Source organism: Festucalex cinctus, chromosome 21 (assembly GCF_051991245.1).
Source record: "Festucalex cinctus isolate MCC-2025b chromosome 21, RoL_Fcin_1.0, whole genome shotgun sequence".
Classification (NCBI taxonomy): domain Eukaryota; kingdom Metazoa; phylum Chordata; class Actinopteri; order Syngnathiformes; family Syngnathidae; genus Festucalex; species Festucalex cinctus.
The window spans coordinates 406,320-419,656 of record NC_135431.1 but is presented as its reverse complement, the minus strand read 5'-3'; the positions used below and the strand labels follow the sequence as shown (position 1 = coordinate 419,656).

General features: G+C 46.4%; 2 protein-coding genes across 4 annotated transcripts; both read left to right on the top strand.

Annotated features, from left to right (window-relative positions):
• Nucleotides 1–267: 267 nt before the first annotated feature.
• LOC144010151 (protein Z-dependent protease inhibitor-like) lies at nucleotides 268–5,113 on the top strand. The gene is made up of 6 exons (XM_077510322.1): nucleotides 268–354; nucleotides 909–1,186; nucleotides 1,252–1,521; nucleotides 2,578–2,851; nucleotides 2,938–3,085; nucleotides 3,948–5,113. The coding sequence occupies exons 2-6, from the start codon at nucleotides 913–915 to the stop codon at nucleotides 4,134–4,136; spliced, it is 1,155 nt and encodes a 384-aa protein (XP_077366448.1). The 5' UTR covers nucleotides 268–354; nucleotides 909–912; the 3' UTR covers nucleotides 4,137–5,113.
• Nucleotides 5,114–5,263: 150 nt separating this feature from the next.
• Nucleotides 5,264–13,154, top strand: LOC144010146 (ankyrin repeat and SOCS box protein 2-like). Of its 3 annotated transcripts, none has more exons than XM_077510309.1 (10): nucleotides 5,264–5,793; nucleotides 5,907–6,129; nucleotides 7,092–7,202; nucleotides 7,384–7,553; nucleotides 8,409–8,564; nucleotides 8,631–8,876; nucleotides 9,922–10,093; nucleotides 11,070–11,652; nucleotides 12,162–12,315; nucleotides 12,726–13,154. In XM_077510309.1, the coding sequence occupies exons 1-10, from the start codon at nucleotides 5,730–5,732 to the stop codon at nucleotides 12,860–12,862; spliced, it is 2,016 nt and encodes a 671-aa protein (XP_077366435.1). In that variant the 5' UTR covers nucleotides 5,264–5,729; the 3' UTR covers nucleotides 12,863–13,154. The 3 variants fall into 3 exon arrangements, with proteins under 3 accessions (XP_077366435.1, XP_077366437.1, XP_077366436.1); XM_077510311.1 differs by lacking the exon at nucleotides 12,726–13,154 and adding an exon at nucleotides 12,552–12,666; XM_077510310.1 differs by lacking the exon at nucleotides 7,092–7,202.
• Nucleotides 13,155–13,337: the final 183 nt, after the last annotated feature.

Genomic DNA, 13,337 nt, shown 5'->3' with positions numbered 1-13,337 from the left:
CTTTTTTATTGACTTCCGGCAGCCGAATGATGTTTTGCTGCGCCCGCCCTTCGATGGTGCCATCCATCATCCGTTAGCTAGGCTGATGTGATTTACTTTTGTTTTTGTAAACACGTAAATTGGTCTCCCTGATCTTTGTATTCATCTATGGTCAACAAACGTTGTGAAAAATAGAAATAAATCATGCACAAGAGCCAGGATGTCAAGAGGAGTTAAGCGTAGTGACGTCACTGATTGTAAACAAACGGGAATCGAACGTACATAACGGCAAAAAAAAAAAAAAAAGAGAGTACATCGCAGCAAGCACAGGATAACGGCGTCATTTTTGCCTCTCAGCGGCTGAGAGCTCTCAACGTAAGCGGGAAAAAATAAAACAGAAAGATTAACGTTGCTTAATGTGGGAAAACTAGGATTAGTCTGCACCAAAACGGAAGTGGAAAATATTTGAATGGTCGCCTTTATAGTTTGGATTTTATGGACGTTAAGTGACGGGGGAAAAGATTTTTATAAAATCCAAACTATTGGCGTGATCGTTTGAATATTTTCAAAAGTGGACGAGTGCATAACTAGAGGTTTTTTGTTTTTTGCCAACGATCGATCGCAATTTTCGGCCATTAAAAGTGACGTCAAGCTTTATTATGTGACGCGTTTTAGATTGTCCCTAAATTTGTGTAATAGCCAAAGATTGTTGACCTGTTTTCATATCAAATACCTATTAAATTTTTGTTTATTTTTTGTTACTATCTTTTAATTGTACAATGATTTTGTATCTGGTATCTATGCAAGATGTGTTCTTGAACGTTAACCTATGTTAAACTGTGTCAAAAGTATTTTTAAAAAAAGAAGAAGGAAAAAAAACGTATATTAAAAAAACCACTCCATTTTTTTCCCCTTAATTTGTTTGGTAGCACAATGTGGCCCATCCCCCTGCCGGTGTTGGCGGTCCTGGTCCTGGCGATCCCGCTCGACTGCCAGCCCCCCGCCGCCGACCTGGTGGGCCGGAGCTCGGACTTCTCGGCGCGCTTGTACCGGGCGCTGGCGAGCCGCACCGACGACAACGTCTTGGTGTCCACGCTGTCGGTTTGGCGCGGCCTGGCGGCGCTGCTCGGCTCCGCCGGCGGCGCCACGCGAGAGCAGCTGCAGACGGCCCTCGGACTCGCCGGGCTGGACCCTCAGAACCTGCCAGGTGCGTGAAACTTTTTTTTTTTTGCCAAGGATTCCTTTTGATGTTCCGCGCCTTCCCGTCCTCAGACGTGTCGTCGTCGCTGGCGACGAGCAACCTGAAGCAGGGCGTGGCCGTGTTCGCCGCCGCCGACGCGCAGCCGGCGGCGGCGTTCGCCGAGCGTCTCGGACGCGAATACGGCGGCGAGGTGAAGACGGCGGGCTTCGGCGCGGGGCGGGACGCGGCCGACGCGGTCAACGCGTGGGTGCGCTCGCAAGCCGGGGATCAGGTTCAGGACGGCGTGGCCGACGTGGACCCGCAGGCCAAGTTGCTGCTCGCCACGGCCGCCTCCTACCAAGGTGCCACGCCCACTTTTCTTCTAAAAAATGTCAAAAACAAAAATCCGCATCATTGTTGGCCATTGTTTATGGAGGTAAAAGTAGACGTTTGGAAAATGTTTTATTTTGAAAGGCAATCCGTCTGCTTTCATGGATGGCTACAGAAATTGCGGACCAAAAATGGGACGAATGGCCGCAGTTATTGACGGATCCTCAATTTTTACCAGTTTTCTGTCAACTGTCAACAGAACGGACATCAATATTGATGGAATGCCCACCTCCGCAATTCATTTATTATCAAAGTAGTGGGCAATCCTAAAAAAAATAGTTATCAATCTACTATAAAAATATTTGTATCAAAATAATTGATAAGCAATTAGTTGTTGATTATATTACCAAAGTAGTTGTTGATGAATTTGATAATCAATTGGTTGGTCATTAATTCATCAAAATATTTTTAAATGTATTAAAAAAAACAGTTGGCAATTTACTATCAAAATAGGTGTCAATTTAATAATGAGTTGTTGATTAATTTATCATAATATTTCTCAATTTATTATCAAAATAGTTGCTGATTAATTTGATAATCAATTAATTGTTGATTAAATTATCCAAATAGTTGTTGATGAATTTAATAATCAAATTGGTTGCAAATTTGTCAGAATATTTGGCAATTTATTCAAAAAATAGTTGTCAATTTGCTATCAAAATAGTTGATTAATTTGATAATCGATTGGTGATTAATTTATCAAAATAGTTGTCAATTTATTTAAAAAAAAAAAGGTCAAATGTATTCATTCACATCTTATCATGCCAGTTCAAATAAGTTTACATCAGAGCAGCTTGGGCGAGTTGTCAATTCATTTTCGATGAAAACTAGTGTTCAAAATTGCTGTTTGATTCGTCTGATGAACAATTAGCTGGCGATGGAAAATGCCAATCAAGCAATTTCTGATCAAAAGTAGTCGTCAACGAATGTAACGCTCGATTCGCTGCCGACCAGTCAGCGATGAAAGCGGCCGCCGATTCATCGATGACATGCTAAAGCGCGTCGTTGAACGCCGGCGCCCCCCGCAGGCCGCTTCAGCCAAGCGTTCAACGCCAGCGCCAGCCAGGACGAGCGCTTCTACGTCAGCAAGTACCAGGTGGCGACGGTGGCCATGATGAGCCGCACCGACAAGTACTTCCTGGCGTACGACCGCGCGCTCAAGTCGGGCGTGCTCAAGCTGCCCATGACGGACGGGGCGGCCATGTTGCTGGTGCTGCCCGACGAAGACGCCCACGTCGGCGCCGTGGAGGACGAGGTGACCGGCCAAAAGATCCGGTCCTGGATCGGGCAGCTCAAGAAGACGTGAGTTCTTCCCCCCGGGGGAAACCAAAAAAAAAAAATCCCCGTTGAGAGGGCCGGAGCCGACTTTGGTGTTTGCGGGAACGCAGGAAGTTGGAGGTGCAGCTGCCGCGCTTCTTCCTGGATCGCTCGTACTCGCTGCGCGACGTCCTGCGCGCTCTGGGCGTGCTCCAAATCTTCCAGGATGACGCCGACCTGAGCGCCATGGGCCTCCCCCAAGGCGCCAAAGTGGCGCAGGTGAGCGAGCAAACGAGGCTGTTCGCTTTTTTTTCATCGGAATTCACTCAATAGTCGATTCATCGCAAATTTGACATCTGTTCTAAATGTGCAAAAAAAGTGTTTGCTTTAGTTTTTTCTAAATTGGCATACTCTTGAAAAATGGCAAAGGGGACACTTCACTTATTTAGCCCATTATAGCAATAAAAATTCAATATTTTGTCTGATTAATTTGATACTTTCATTATTTTTCACGTACAATTAGTACCTCTAAAAAGACATTTTGCAACTTGCTGTCGACTGAAAATGACATCGCAAGGCTGTTTTCTCGGTTTGGTCATGTGACACTCACAAGCTGAGCTGTGATTGGTTACCTGAGCCCTTTGTGATGTCATTGTCAGTCGACGGCAAGATACAAAAGTGGAGAAGAAATATTAAATGAATAGAAATATGGCTGCATCTTTTAGTCATTGATACAGTAGTTTCCTAATCATTTCTAACATTCAGTTAAAATTAAAAAGATGTACTGTAAAAAACAAAAAGGAGTAAGTGTAAAAGTGTAAAAAAAAAACCGAAAGAGTAATTAATTTGTTTTGAGGTTGTTTTTCTGCCACTAGATGGCATCATTGCATTTGTAAGACGTTGGCGACAGCTCGGTCACTCACTAATTTTTCACGTGAAATTCTGCACCTTTTTAAAAGCGTAAAATACACAAATGGATGCATTTTTATGGCATTCAAATGTTGATGTGGGCGTGTCTTCTGCGTTGCGGCTGGAATTCCCCCAGGACGTGCTTTTCCGAGCATGGGGCAGTCGTCCAAAATATGACAAATATGATGGAAACTTGAAATGAGCCTCGTCCTAAGATGGCCGCCGTCCGCAGGTCCTCCACAAAGCCGTCACCACGATGGACGAGAGCGGCCAAGGAGACGCCTCGGGAGGCGGAGCCAGCGTCTTCTCCAGCCCGCCTCCCCGACTGACGGTCAACCGGCCGTTCCTCTTCGTGGTGTACCAGCAGGCCAGCGGCGCCCCCTTCCTGATGGGACGGCTGCGCGACCCCACCAAGAAATGAGCCCCAGCGCGCAGCGGCAAAAGCTGAATGGAGGCAACCGGACGCCAAACGTAACGTAACGTACCGACGACGTCTTTTCAGCCCAAAGCCACTTCAAAGTCATCGTCAGGCTCACCTCTTTGATATTTAGTCACTCTTTTACTGCCAAGAGCGCTAATTCACGTGATCGGAAATCCCAATGAGGGATGTTTTGGCCCTTCCATGTTTCAAATCGACGCTATTTGTCAGACGAAGGTGAATGTCATACGCTTGTGAAGCGAGTCAATTTGTGGAGGAACTCAGTGTGTGCGTGCATTAACAATAGAACATAAGAATAATAATGCGCTTTTTTTTTTATTTTTGACATTATTGTGACCTTTTTTTAAATATCGCCAACCTCCCCACAATATCGTATTGTGACATTTGGATATCGTTACATCCCGACTGTCACTATTGGACAATTTTTAGAATTGATTCATCTTTCGGTATTCGATTGATGAATCGACCGATAACAGACGTTTGCAAATGTCTTATTTTGATGAAAGAATATAATCAGTCTTCTTTCATGAAGGACTACAGAAATCAGACGATTTGGAGCCTTTTCAATTGGGAAAAGGCTCCAAACGATGATTACTGATTACTTTGATAATCGATTACTTGTCAATGTATCGATTCATTTTGAATGGAACGGAAACTTGTGAGCCAAACCATCGAGTCCAGATGTGGACGTGAATTTCACATTTCCGAGACGTCATCTGAAACGTCTTCAAGTTGCCTCCGTTCAAGCTTTGCGGCTCACCAAGAAAAACGAGCACCGTCATTTAGCCAACGCAGTTATCCAAAGCGTCCAGAGGGGCGGCGCTGCTTGTGTGCTCCCTGCATGCATTTAAGCACGTGATTCGGGATTACTGCATGTTGTCTTGGGGGGGGAAAAAAAAAAAAAAAGTATTAATTGTGCTGGACTCACTGTAATAATAAATGTAAACAAACAAAGTTGAGTCAGTTTGAATGTCCTTGAGTGACCGCAAGCCAACGTACTGTATTTACGGCGACACGCCCCCCAGTGGCTGTGAGGCGTATCACTTTCTACGGCCCCTTAAAAGGCGTGAAAAGTCATGGGCTGGATTTTTTGCTCAAATGAAGTCCTTCAATGGCATTCCAAATCATCAAACACGATTGTCCAGAGGCATTCCAAATGTGAATACAATTGTTGCTCATAATTTAATTGACATCCTACGGCGTGCAAATGAATCAGCATTCGTCAATTCAAATTTATTCTAGACTCATGGTCCACCTTTAACTCTTTCAGTGCCATTGACGGATATACACGTCAAAGATCCATTTTTACTGGGCTGGCAGTGAATGAATCATTATTATACCATTAACGCATTCACAATATTATTATTGTTATTATTATTTATAATAATAAGAATAATGATAATAGAGGTAGAGCTTCCTTGGTCAGAAGCCAAGAAATATCTGTCAGTGTGAAATTGCCCGAAAGACATTCATATTTTTGTAACTGTGCAACGCTGACATGTAAGTGGGGCGTACGTGAGCAGGGGGCAAAAGGTCACGTGGTGTAAGACGAGAAGCGGGCTGCTAAAAAAAGAAATGCGCCGCTCGCGCACCACACGCGACCGACTCCGCACTCGCTCTTGGAAAACAGGAAACAACGGTGAGGCATTTTTCTTCTGTTGACATTTCTTTCTTTCTTTTTGTTGTGGGCACGCCACGTGATGAAATAAAACTTTTCTTTTTTTTCCCCGATGGTCTCTGGGCCGGCCTCAGCGCCGACGATGGCGGCGGGCCTGGACGATTACTCGGCGTACGGCCACCTGACGGACGACGAGCTGCTGCAGCTCGCCGTCCAACGCAGCCTGGACGACTCGGCCCGGCGGGGTCAGCGACCTCCCGAGCCAAAGGTCGGCAAAGGTCAACAAGCTGCGCCCGAGCAGCCGGGCCCCGCCCACTACAGCTCGCCAAACCCGCCCCGGCAGAAGACTCCGGAAGTGTGCGTATCTTATCGGCACGGAAGTGCACGCAAACTTCTTTTTGCTGACTTAGTTTAGATTAGATTTAGTTGAGTTTTCCTTCAATCTGTGTTGGTACGTTCGGGCAAATAATTGGAGGAGCCAAACGCAGGAAGACTCAAAGAACCAAAACCGTGAACATCATTTGAGTGAAAAAAAATGTACTCGCTATTCTCAACGGACCACGTGCAGCTCCGATTATACTCCGAAAACAGTTGGGGCAAAAATAACCCCCCAAAATTTGTATGTATTCGTTTTACCCAAAAATCTGGGGCAAATACAATAATATTAAAAACCCACACAAAAAAAACTACAAATTGGGTTGCTTTGGGGTTTATTTAGTTTGACTCAAAAAGTTTGGTCGGTTCATTTTTCACCCAATTCATTTGGGTTATTCAATTCACCCCAAAAAATTGAGTCGAATAAAAATATTAATAACCCACCCAAAAAACAAAAACAAATTGGGCTGCTTTGGTGTTTATTATTTAATTTGACCAAATATTTTGGATTGAACAACTCAAAAAGTTTTTGGCCAAATTTGGCTGGGACATGCAATCAATCCCGAAATTTGGGTCAATTGAACAACCCACGAAACCAGCACATAAAAAGTTTTTGTTTTGTCTATGAATATTTAGTTTAGTATTTGACTCTAATAGTTATTCCTTTCATTAGTTGAATAAGTTGGGTGGGTCCATTCTTGACCCAACTTGGGTTATTTTTGACCCAACCGTGTTTTTCGCGCTCGCTGCCAGTGACGTCACCAGCAAAGGCGACGGAATCGGCTGACGTCACCAAAATTGCACGATCTTCCGCCCACAGCCGGCAAAAAGCCCAGTGGGACCAAGCGAGGCTTCCAGCGGCTCTCCCGACGTCACGTGACGTCACGACGCGCCCGCCCATCGCGCGCTCTGATTGGCTCTCGTCTGCTTGTGTTGAGTTGCAGACCAACTTTCGAGGGCACCGTCAGCCGCTTCACCACCGGCGCCGGGAAGAAGATGTTGGCTTACCGCAATCGGGACGGCACTTTGGTCCACGTCGCGCCAGAACCTCAGGAGTACGTTTTTTTTTGCTCCTGTACCCTAAACCCCCGAGAGACCCTGAAAGCGAAACCCCTGCGCCCTAACCTTCATCTTCTCCTTAAGACGGATGGAGCTCTAAACCCTTTATCCCCTAACCAGATCTGATGGGGGGGTTGGAGGTCAGGGGTCACGTCTGTTTTGCTGCGTGGGTTTCAGGGAGGAGGAGCCCCTGTTGCAAGCCATCCGCGAGGGCGACGCGGGCCGCCTCAAGGCTCTGATGGCGGCGTCCCGGGTCAACCTGATGCTGCCCAGCAAGCCCGGCTGGCTGGCCGTCCACCAGGCGGCGTGGTTGGACCAGGAGGCCTGCCTCAGGGTCCTCCTGGCGGGTAAGCGCCTGCAGGCTGCGCCACGTGACGTGTGACGAGGTGGTCACCAGTTTTTTAACAAGGGAGTCATTTCTCCTTCTGCTTTTTTGAATATTTTTCCCCCTGTTTTTCCGAGTCATTTTTTTCTCCTCTTATTTGGAGTCATCTTTTTCTGGTGTATTTTTTTTAAATAATAATTTCCTCCACTGTTTTTCTGAAGATTGTTTTTTTCCTGTTCTTCTGAGTAATTTCTTCTTCTGTTTTTTGAGAATATTTTTTTCCCCCTGTTTTTCCTGAGTTATCTTTTTCCGTTTTATTATTTTTTTTAAATCATGTTTTCCCCCACTGTATTCCTGAATATTTTTTTTCTCCTATTTTTTGGAGTAATGTTTTTCTGCTTTATTTTTTTTAAGTAATGTTTTCCCCCACTGTATTCCTGAATATTTTTTTCTCCTATCTTTTTCTGCCTTTTTTTTTGTTTTGTTTTTTGGAATAATGTTTGTCCCGTTGTTTTTTTTGTTTTGTTTTTTTTTCACCTGTTTTTCTGAGCAATGTCTCCTCCTGTTTTTCTGATGGGAAAACATTCAGTAAAACAGAAAAAAATATTTAGAAAAACAGTGGAATAAAAAAAAAACTACCCAAAGCTCCCCCAAAAACTATTAGTCATAAAACCAGTTTTTATGAGTTTTTTTCTTTTTCCTTTTTCAAGTGAATACGCCTCCGTAACAAACAGACTGAAGTCAGTGACTCAACAAAGAATGAGCTTTGCGATGCTACAAGCTAACATGCTAGCCAGCTAACATATTTTGTTTGTATTTCTGGCTGTTCCTGATGGGCCGTCGACCCCCCCCCCCCCCATTTGTGGGCGTCACTCAGCCCAGCCGGGGATGGTCAACAAGCGCACGGAGCACGCAGAGACGTCGCTGCTGCTGGCGGTGGACAGGGAGCACCCGCGATGCGCGCAACTTCTGCTGGAAAACGGCGCCGACCCCGACGCGGCCAACCGGGATCACGAGACGCCGCTGTACAAAGGTACGGGAACCCGCCGCCGTCCGCTCGGCCCGTCATGAGCCTTTTTTTTCTTTTTCATCCCGGCAGCCTGCGAGAGGGACAACCCGGCGCTGGTGGCGCTCTTGCTCAATCACGGCGCGGCGGTCAACGCCAAATGTTTCCAGGGCTGGACGGCCCTGCACGAGGCCACCTGCCGCAACAACGTGGAGATCTGCCAGATGCTGCTGAAGGCCGGCGGCAAGCACAGCCCCGCCGATAGTTACGGCATCACGCCCTTGTTCACCGCCGCTCAGAGCGGACAGGTCGCTTCCCTCCGCCTGCTGGTCAAACACGGTAAAGTTCCCTCGGATGACGGCGGGCCGCCGGTGTCCCGCTGCCAAAAAAATCAATTCAAAATAAATAAATATGTAAATGACTAAAAGCGAAAATAAAAACTGATATGAAAAATGTAATTAAAATATGATATCAAAAAAAATATATAAATGGTAAGAGCGAAAAAAAATATATATATATAAAAATACATTATTTAATTTTTTTTTAATCATTTTTTTACATCGTTTTTATTTTCACTGTTGGCCGTTTATTTATTTATTGAGCCATTTTTTTATTTATTTAGTCAATTGTTTATTTTAAATTTTGGCATTTCTGGGCCATATTGCCAAGTCGAAATGTTATTCAAGTGAAATAAATAAATAAATTGCTAAATTAATGAATAAATGGCTAAATAAATAAATGACTACAAGTGAAAATAAAAACGGCTATAAAAAAAGTATGATTCGAAAATTATATCCAAAAAACAAATATAAATGGAAATAAAAAGAGCAAAAAAAAAATATATATAAATAAATAAATACATCTGTATTTAATTTTTGAATTATTTTTTACATCCATTTTCATTTTCACTTTTAGGCATTTATTTCATAATTTATTTATTTAGTCATGTATTTATTTAGCCATTTATGTATTCATTTAGCCATTTATTTATTTATTTATTGTAATTTTGGCAGTTCTGGGCCATACTGCCAAGTCAAAATGGTATTCAAACGAAATAAAAAATAAATGGCAACATTCATAAATAAATAAATGGCTAAATAAATAAACAAACAAATGACCAAATAAATACATGTCTAAAAGGCGAAATAAAAACGGACATGAAGAAAAATATAATCTAAAAATTAAATACAAATGCATTTGTGTGTTTGTGTGTATATATATATATATACACACACACACATTTTTTGCGCTTTTTTTTTTTATTTACATATTTTTTGGGGGAAATATTTTTTTACATCCATTTTTATGTTCACTTGCAGCCATTTATTTATTGATTTGTAATGTTGTCATTTTTGCTCCTCCATCCCGCTTGACCCCCCCGCAGGCGCCGACATCAACGTTCAAGCCGCCGACGGATCGACGGCTCTTCACGAAGCGGCAAAAAACGGCCACGTGGAAATCGTGGACTTCCTCCTTTCCCAGAAGGCGGACGCCAACATGGCGGGGAAAGGCGGACTGCTGCCGCTCCACGTTGCCGCCCGCAAAGGAAGCCAGACGTGAGCGCGATTGACAGAGCTGGACTGGCCGTCTGGCGGACAAGGCAGATGCCCGGTGGGACCGATGCACTTTTCTCAGGATTATTTTCCTCCAATTTACCCCAACAGACTGAGCCACAGTTTAGAGCATGGCTGGGTAATCTCGGCCCCCGAGGGTCTTGCAAGGTTTGGATGCTTCCCTTCTCCAACACAGCTGATATATGAGCAGCTCATCAGCAAGCTCTGCACAAGGCTGACAACGATTGGAATCAGCTTGTTGGAAGAGAGAAACCTGCAAAACCTGCAGGATTTCGGCCCTTGACGCCCGCCCCTGATTTAGAGGGACTCGTCCGGTCATCCAGTTTGAATATATGTTGCAAACCGAAACATCATCAATAAGCATCCATCTCGTCTCAGGGGTGCTGGAGCCTATCCCAGATGGCTCGGGCAGGAGGCGGGGCACACCCTGAAGTGGTTGCCAGCCAATCCAGATCATCAATAAACATCAGTGAACTACATGTTAGGCAGCAGTCAATGCCAGGGCCATTTTTTTTGTGCCAGTCCAGCCCTGATTCAGAGGTGCCAAATCCAGGCCCAGACAGTTAGAAGCACCTTAGGCTGGGCTGGACCTGCCTAACATGTAGTTCTGCCACTGATGCTTATTGCCAGCTGAGGTGGCTCGGGCATCTGGTTCGGACGCCTTCCTGGAGAGGCGGAACTCCGGGCATGTCCCACCATCCGGAGGCCCCCGGGGACGACCCAGGACACGCCGGCGAAACTGTCTGTTGGCTGGCCTGGGAACGTCTTGGGATCGCGCCGGTGGAGCCGGCTGAAAGTTGCTGGGGAAAAGGGAAGTCTGGGTCACCCTCCTCAAGCTGCTGCCCCCGCGACCCGGGTCCACAGGGCATCTGTCCAGTATGCCAGACGGCCAATCTCCGAACCGGGAAGAACTTGCCAATGTCCCTGCGGCAACTTCCTGTTTTGGTTTCGTCCCCAGCATCGTGTCCATGCTGATCCCGGTCACCAGCAAGGCCAGGGTCCGCCGCACCGGCATCAGTCCGCTCCACGTGGCGGCCGAGCACAACCGCGACGACGTCCTGGAGACCCTGATCCAGGCGGGCTTCCACGTCAACGCGCAGCTGTGCGCCGAGCGGTCCCGGCTGTACGAGGACCGGCGCAGCACGGCGCTCTACCTGGCCGTGGCCAACTACAACGTGGACAACGTCCGCCTGCTGCTGGACGCCGGCGCCGACCCCAACCTGGACGTGTTCGGGCCGCTGCTGCTGGCGGCGCGGCAGGGCTGCGTGGAGAACGTGACGGCGCTGGTGGAGCGCGGCGCCGACGTCAACGCCCGCATCGCCACCCACCCCACCACCTTCCCCGCCATCTTCATGTTCTCCATGAAGTACCTGCCCATGTTCAAGTACCTGCTGGACAACGGCGCCGACGCCCTCTCCTGCTTCCAGTGCGTCTACGGCAACGGACCGCATCCGCCGCTTCAAACCAGGAGCTCGCACCCGGGTCACCTGGGCTACTCTGAAGAACGGCGGCCGGCAGGTGGCGTAACAACGAGTGTTCAGGTGATGGGGGTGGGGAAACCGTCTTACGCCGCGAGCTTGACATATGAGAACAGGTGCGACGGTTAACCGATGGATGGGCAACTAAATAATGGTGACATTAATTGATTGACGACCTTGATCATCAATCAGGGCAGTCGTTCAGTCTGGACTCAGAACATTTTTGTTGTTGTCTTGGGCTTGACTCAGACTCATTTGGTATTTGGCTCGTCTTTGACTGGGCCATTGAATCTCATCTGAACTTGGACTTGGACTCGGACCTTGTGGACTCGGACTTGGCTGAGACTCGGGCCTTTGTGACTTGAACTCGATGAATGCGGTCCTGACTACTGCCCTGTCATCATTTAATCGTTCAGAGCCATTGCTTGATCTCAAATTGTCCAAGTCCTCCGATTTCTGCAGGCTTCTACGAAAGCAGTTTTTTTTTTTTTTTAAACGAAAAAATATTCCTAGTATTGGTAGCAAGCTCAGAGGTGAAGCCAGTAAGCGGCGTACTTGCGTTTTCCCGTCAGTTCTGCGAAGTGATCTCGGCGCCCAGCATCAGCCGGTGGGCGGGGCCGATCATCGACGTGCTGCTGGACTACGTGGGTCACGTGACGCTCTGCTCCCGACTGACGGAGCACTTGGACAGCTACGACGACTGGAGCGTCATCAAAGACAAAGCCGGTGAGCCACAAAAAAAACAGACACACAATTTACTTTCTGACGCGCATGTGTCAAACCGGCCACACTATAGCGCCAACTACTGGTGAGGAGGACTTACTAACTCTTCTCTTCTTGCCCTCCTTCACCACTTGTTCCTCTCCACCAACTTCTCTTCCTTTTCTCTCCTCCTCCACTCTTTCCTTGATAATCTTCCTCATTCTCTATCTGCCGACGCACGATGAAATCCATCACATCAGCGACTACAATGTAGATTTAATAATAGGAAAAAAGTTACCTCGCTCTTATGATGGCGTATTGGGGCCACCGACAAATCACATTTTTTTTTTAGAGGGCGGGGGGGCAATATTCTGAGGGGAAAACTTGCAAATTTGACAGTATTGTGAAGGAATTTTGGATTCTTTTTTGACCAGCTTTGCCGCGGTGCCTGCTGCAGCTGTGCCGCATCCGGATCGTGCAGCTGGCGGGACGGCGGCGCCTGAAGCGTTTGGCGCTTCCCGCGAGTCTGATCCGCTTCCTGCTGCACCAGGAAGCTTCCGTGGACTCGTGAAGCCTCGCCCAGCTTCTCCCGTCGGGGATTGGTTCAGGATGCGGCGTGTCTGGAGAAAAGGAAGGTGGAGTCGCGTCATCGTCCGCCAGACGGTTGGCAGCTTTTGGCATAAGCTGTCACGCGCCGGCAGCCGCTTAAGGCTAATTTAGGATGGGAAACGTCATTGGCACGCGAGCTCGCGATTAGCATCTAGCAGTCTTGAATGTCTGTCCTCGACCTATCTAATTCTTTTACTACTGTATGTTTTTAGAAACTATATTAATAGCATTTCAAATAAACTTTCTAAAACCTTTTTTTGTGTTTTTTTTTTCACTAAAATTACAACAACCGTACAAGTAAGGCTACTTATTTTGTATGTTTTGTGAACGATCATGAATTGTAAACTTCTTATTTCAAAAGATCAAACAAACAAAAAATAACCATATCAAGCATGACGTTCCTTTAATGTTTTTTTTTAACCAAGATACATAAATGA

What these genes read in the sequence shown, in the direction of transcription:
- LOC144010146 (XM_077510309.1), top strand. Translation starts at nt 5,730, where the DNA reads ATGCGCCGCTCGCGCACCACACGCGACCGACTCCGCACTCGCTCTTGG. An exon ending in GCCCGCAAAGGAAGCCAGAC is followed by an intron (nt 10,094 to 11,069) that starts GTGAGCGCGATT and finishes TTTCGTCCCCAG; the next exon opens with CATCGTGTCCATGCTGATCC. An exon ending in GCGTAACAACGAGTGTTCAG is followed by an intron (nt 11,653 to 12,161) that starts GTGATGGGGGTG and finishes TTTTCCCGTCAG; the next exon opens with TTCTGCGAAGTGATCTCGGC.
- LOC144010151 (XM_077510322.1), top strand. Translation starts at nt 913, where the DNA reads ATGTGGCCCATCCCCCTGCCGGTGTTGGCGGTCCTGGTCCTGGCGATC. An exon ending in CACGGCCGCCTCCTACCAAG is followed by an intron (nt 1,522 to 2,577) that starts GTGCCACGCCCA and finishes CGCCCCCCGCAG; the next exon opens with GCCGCTTCAGCCAAGCGTTC. An exon ending in AAGGCGCCAAAGTGGCGCAG is followed by an intron (nt 3,086 to 3,947) that starts GTGAGCGAGCAA and finishes CGCCGTCCGCAG; the next exon opens with GTCCTCCACAAAGCCGTCAC.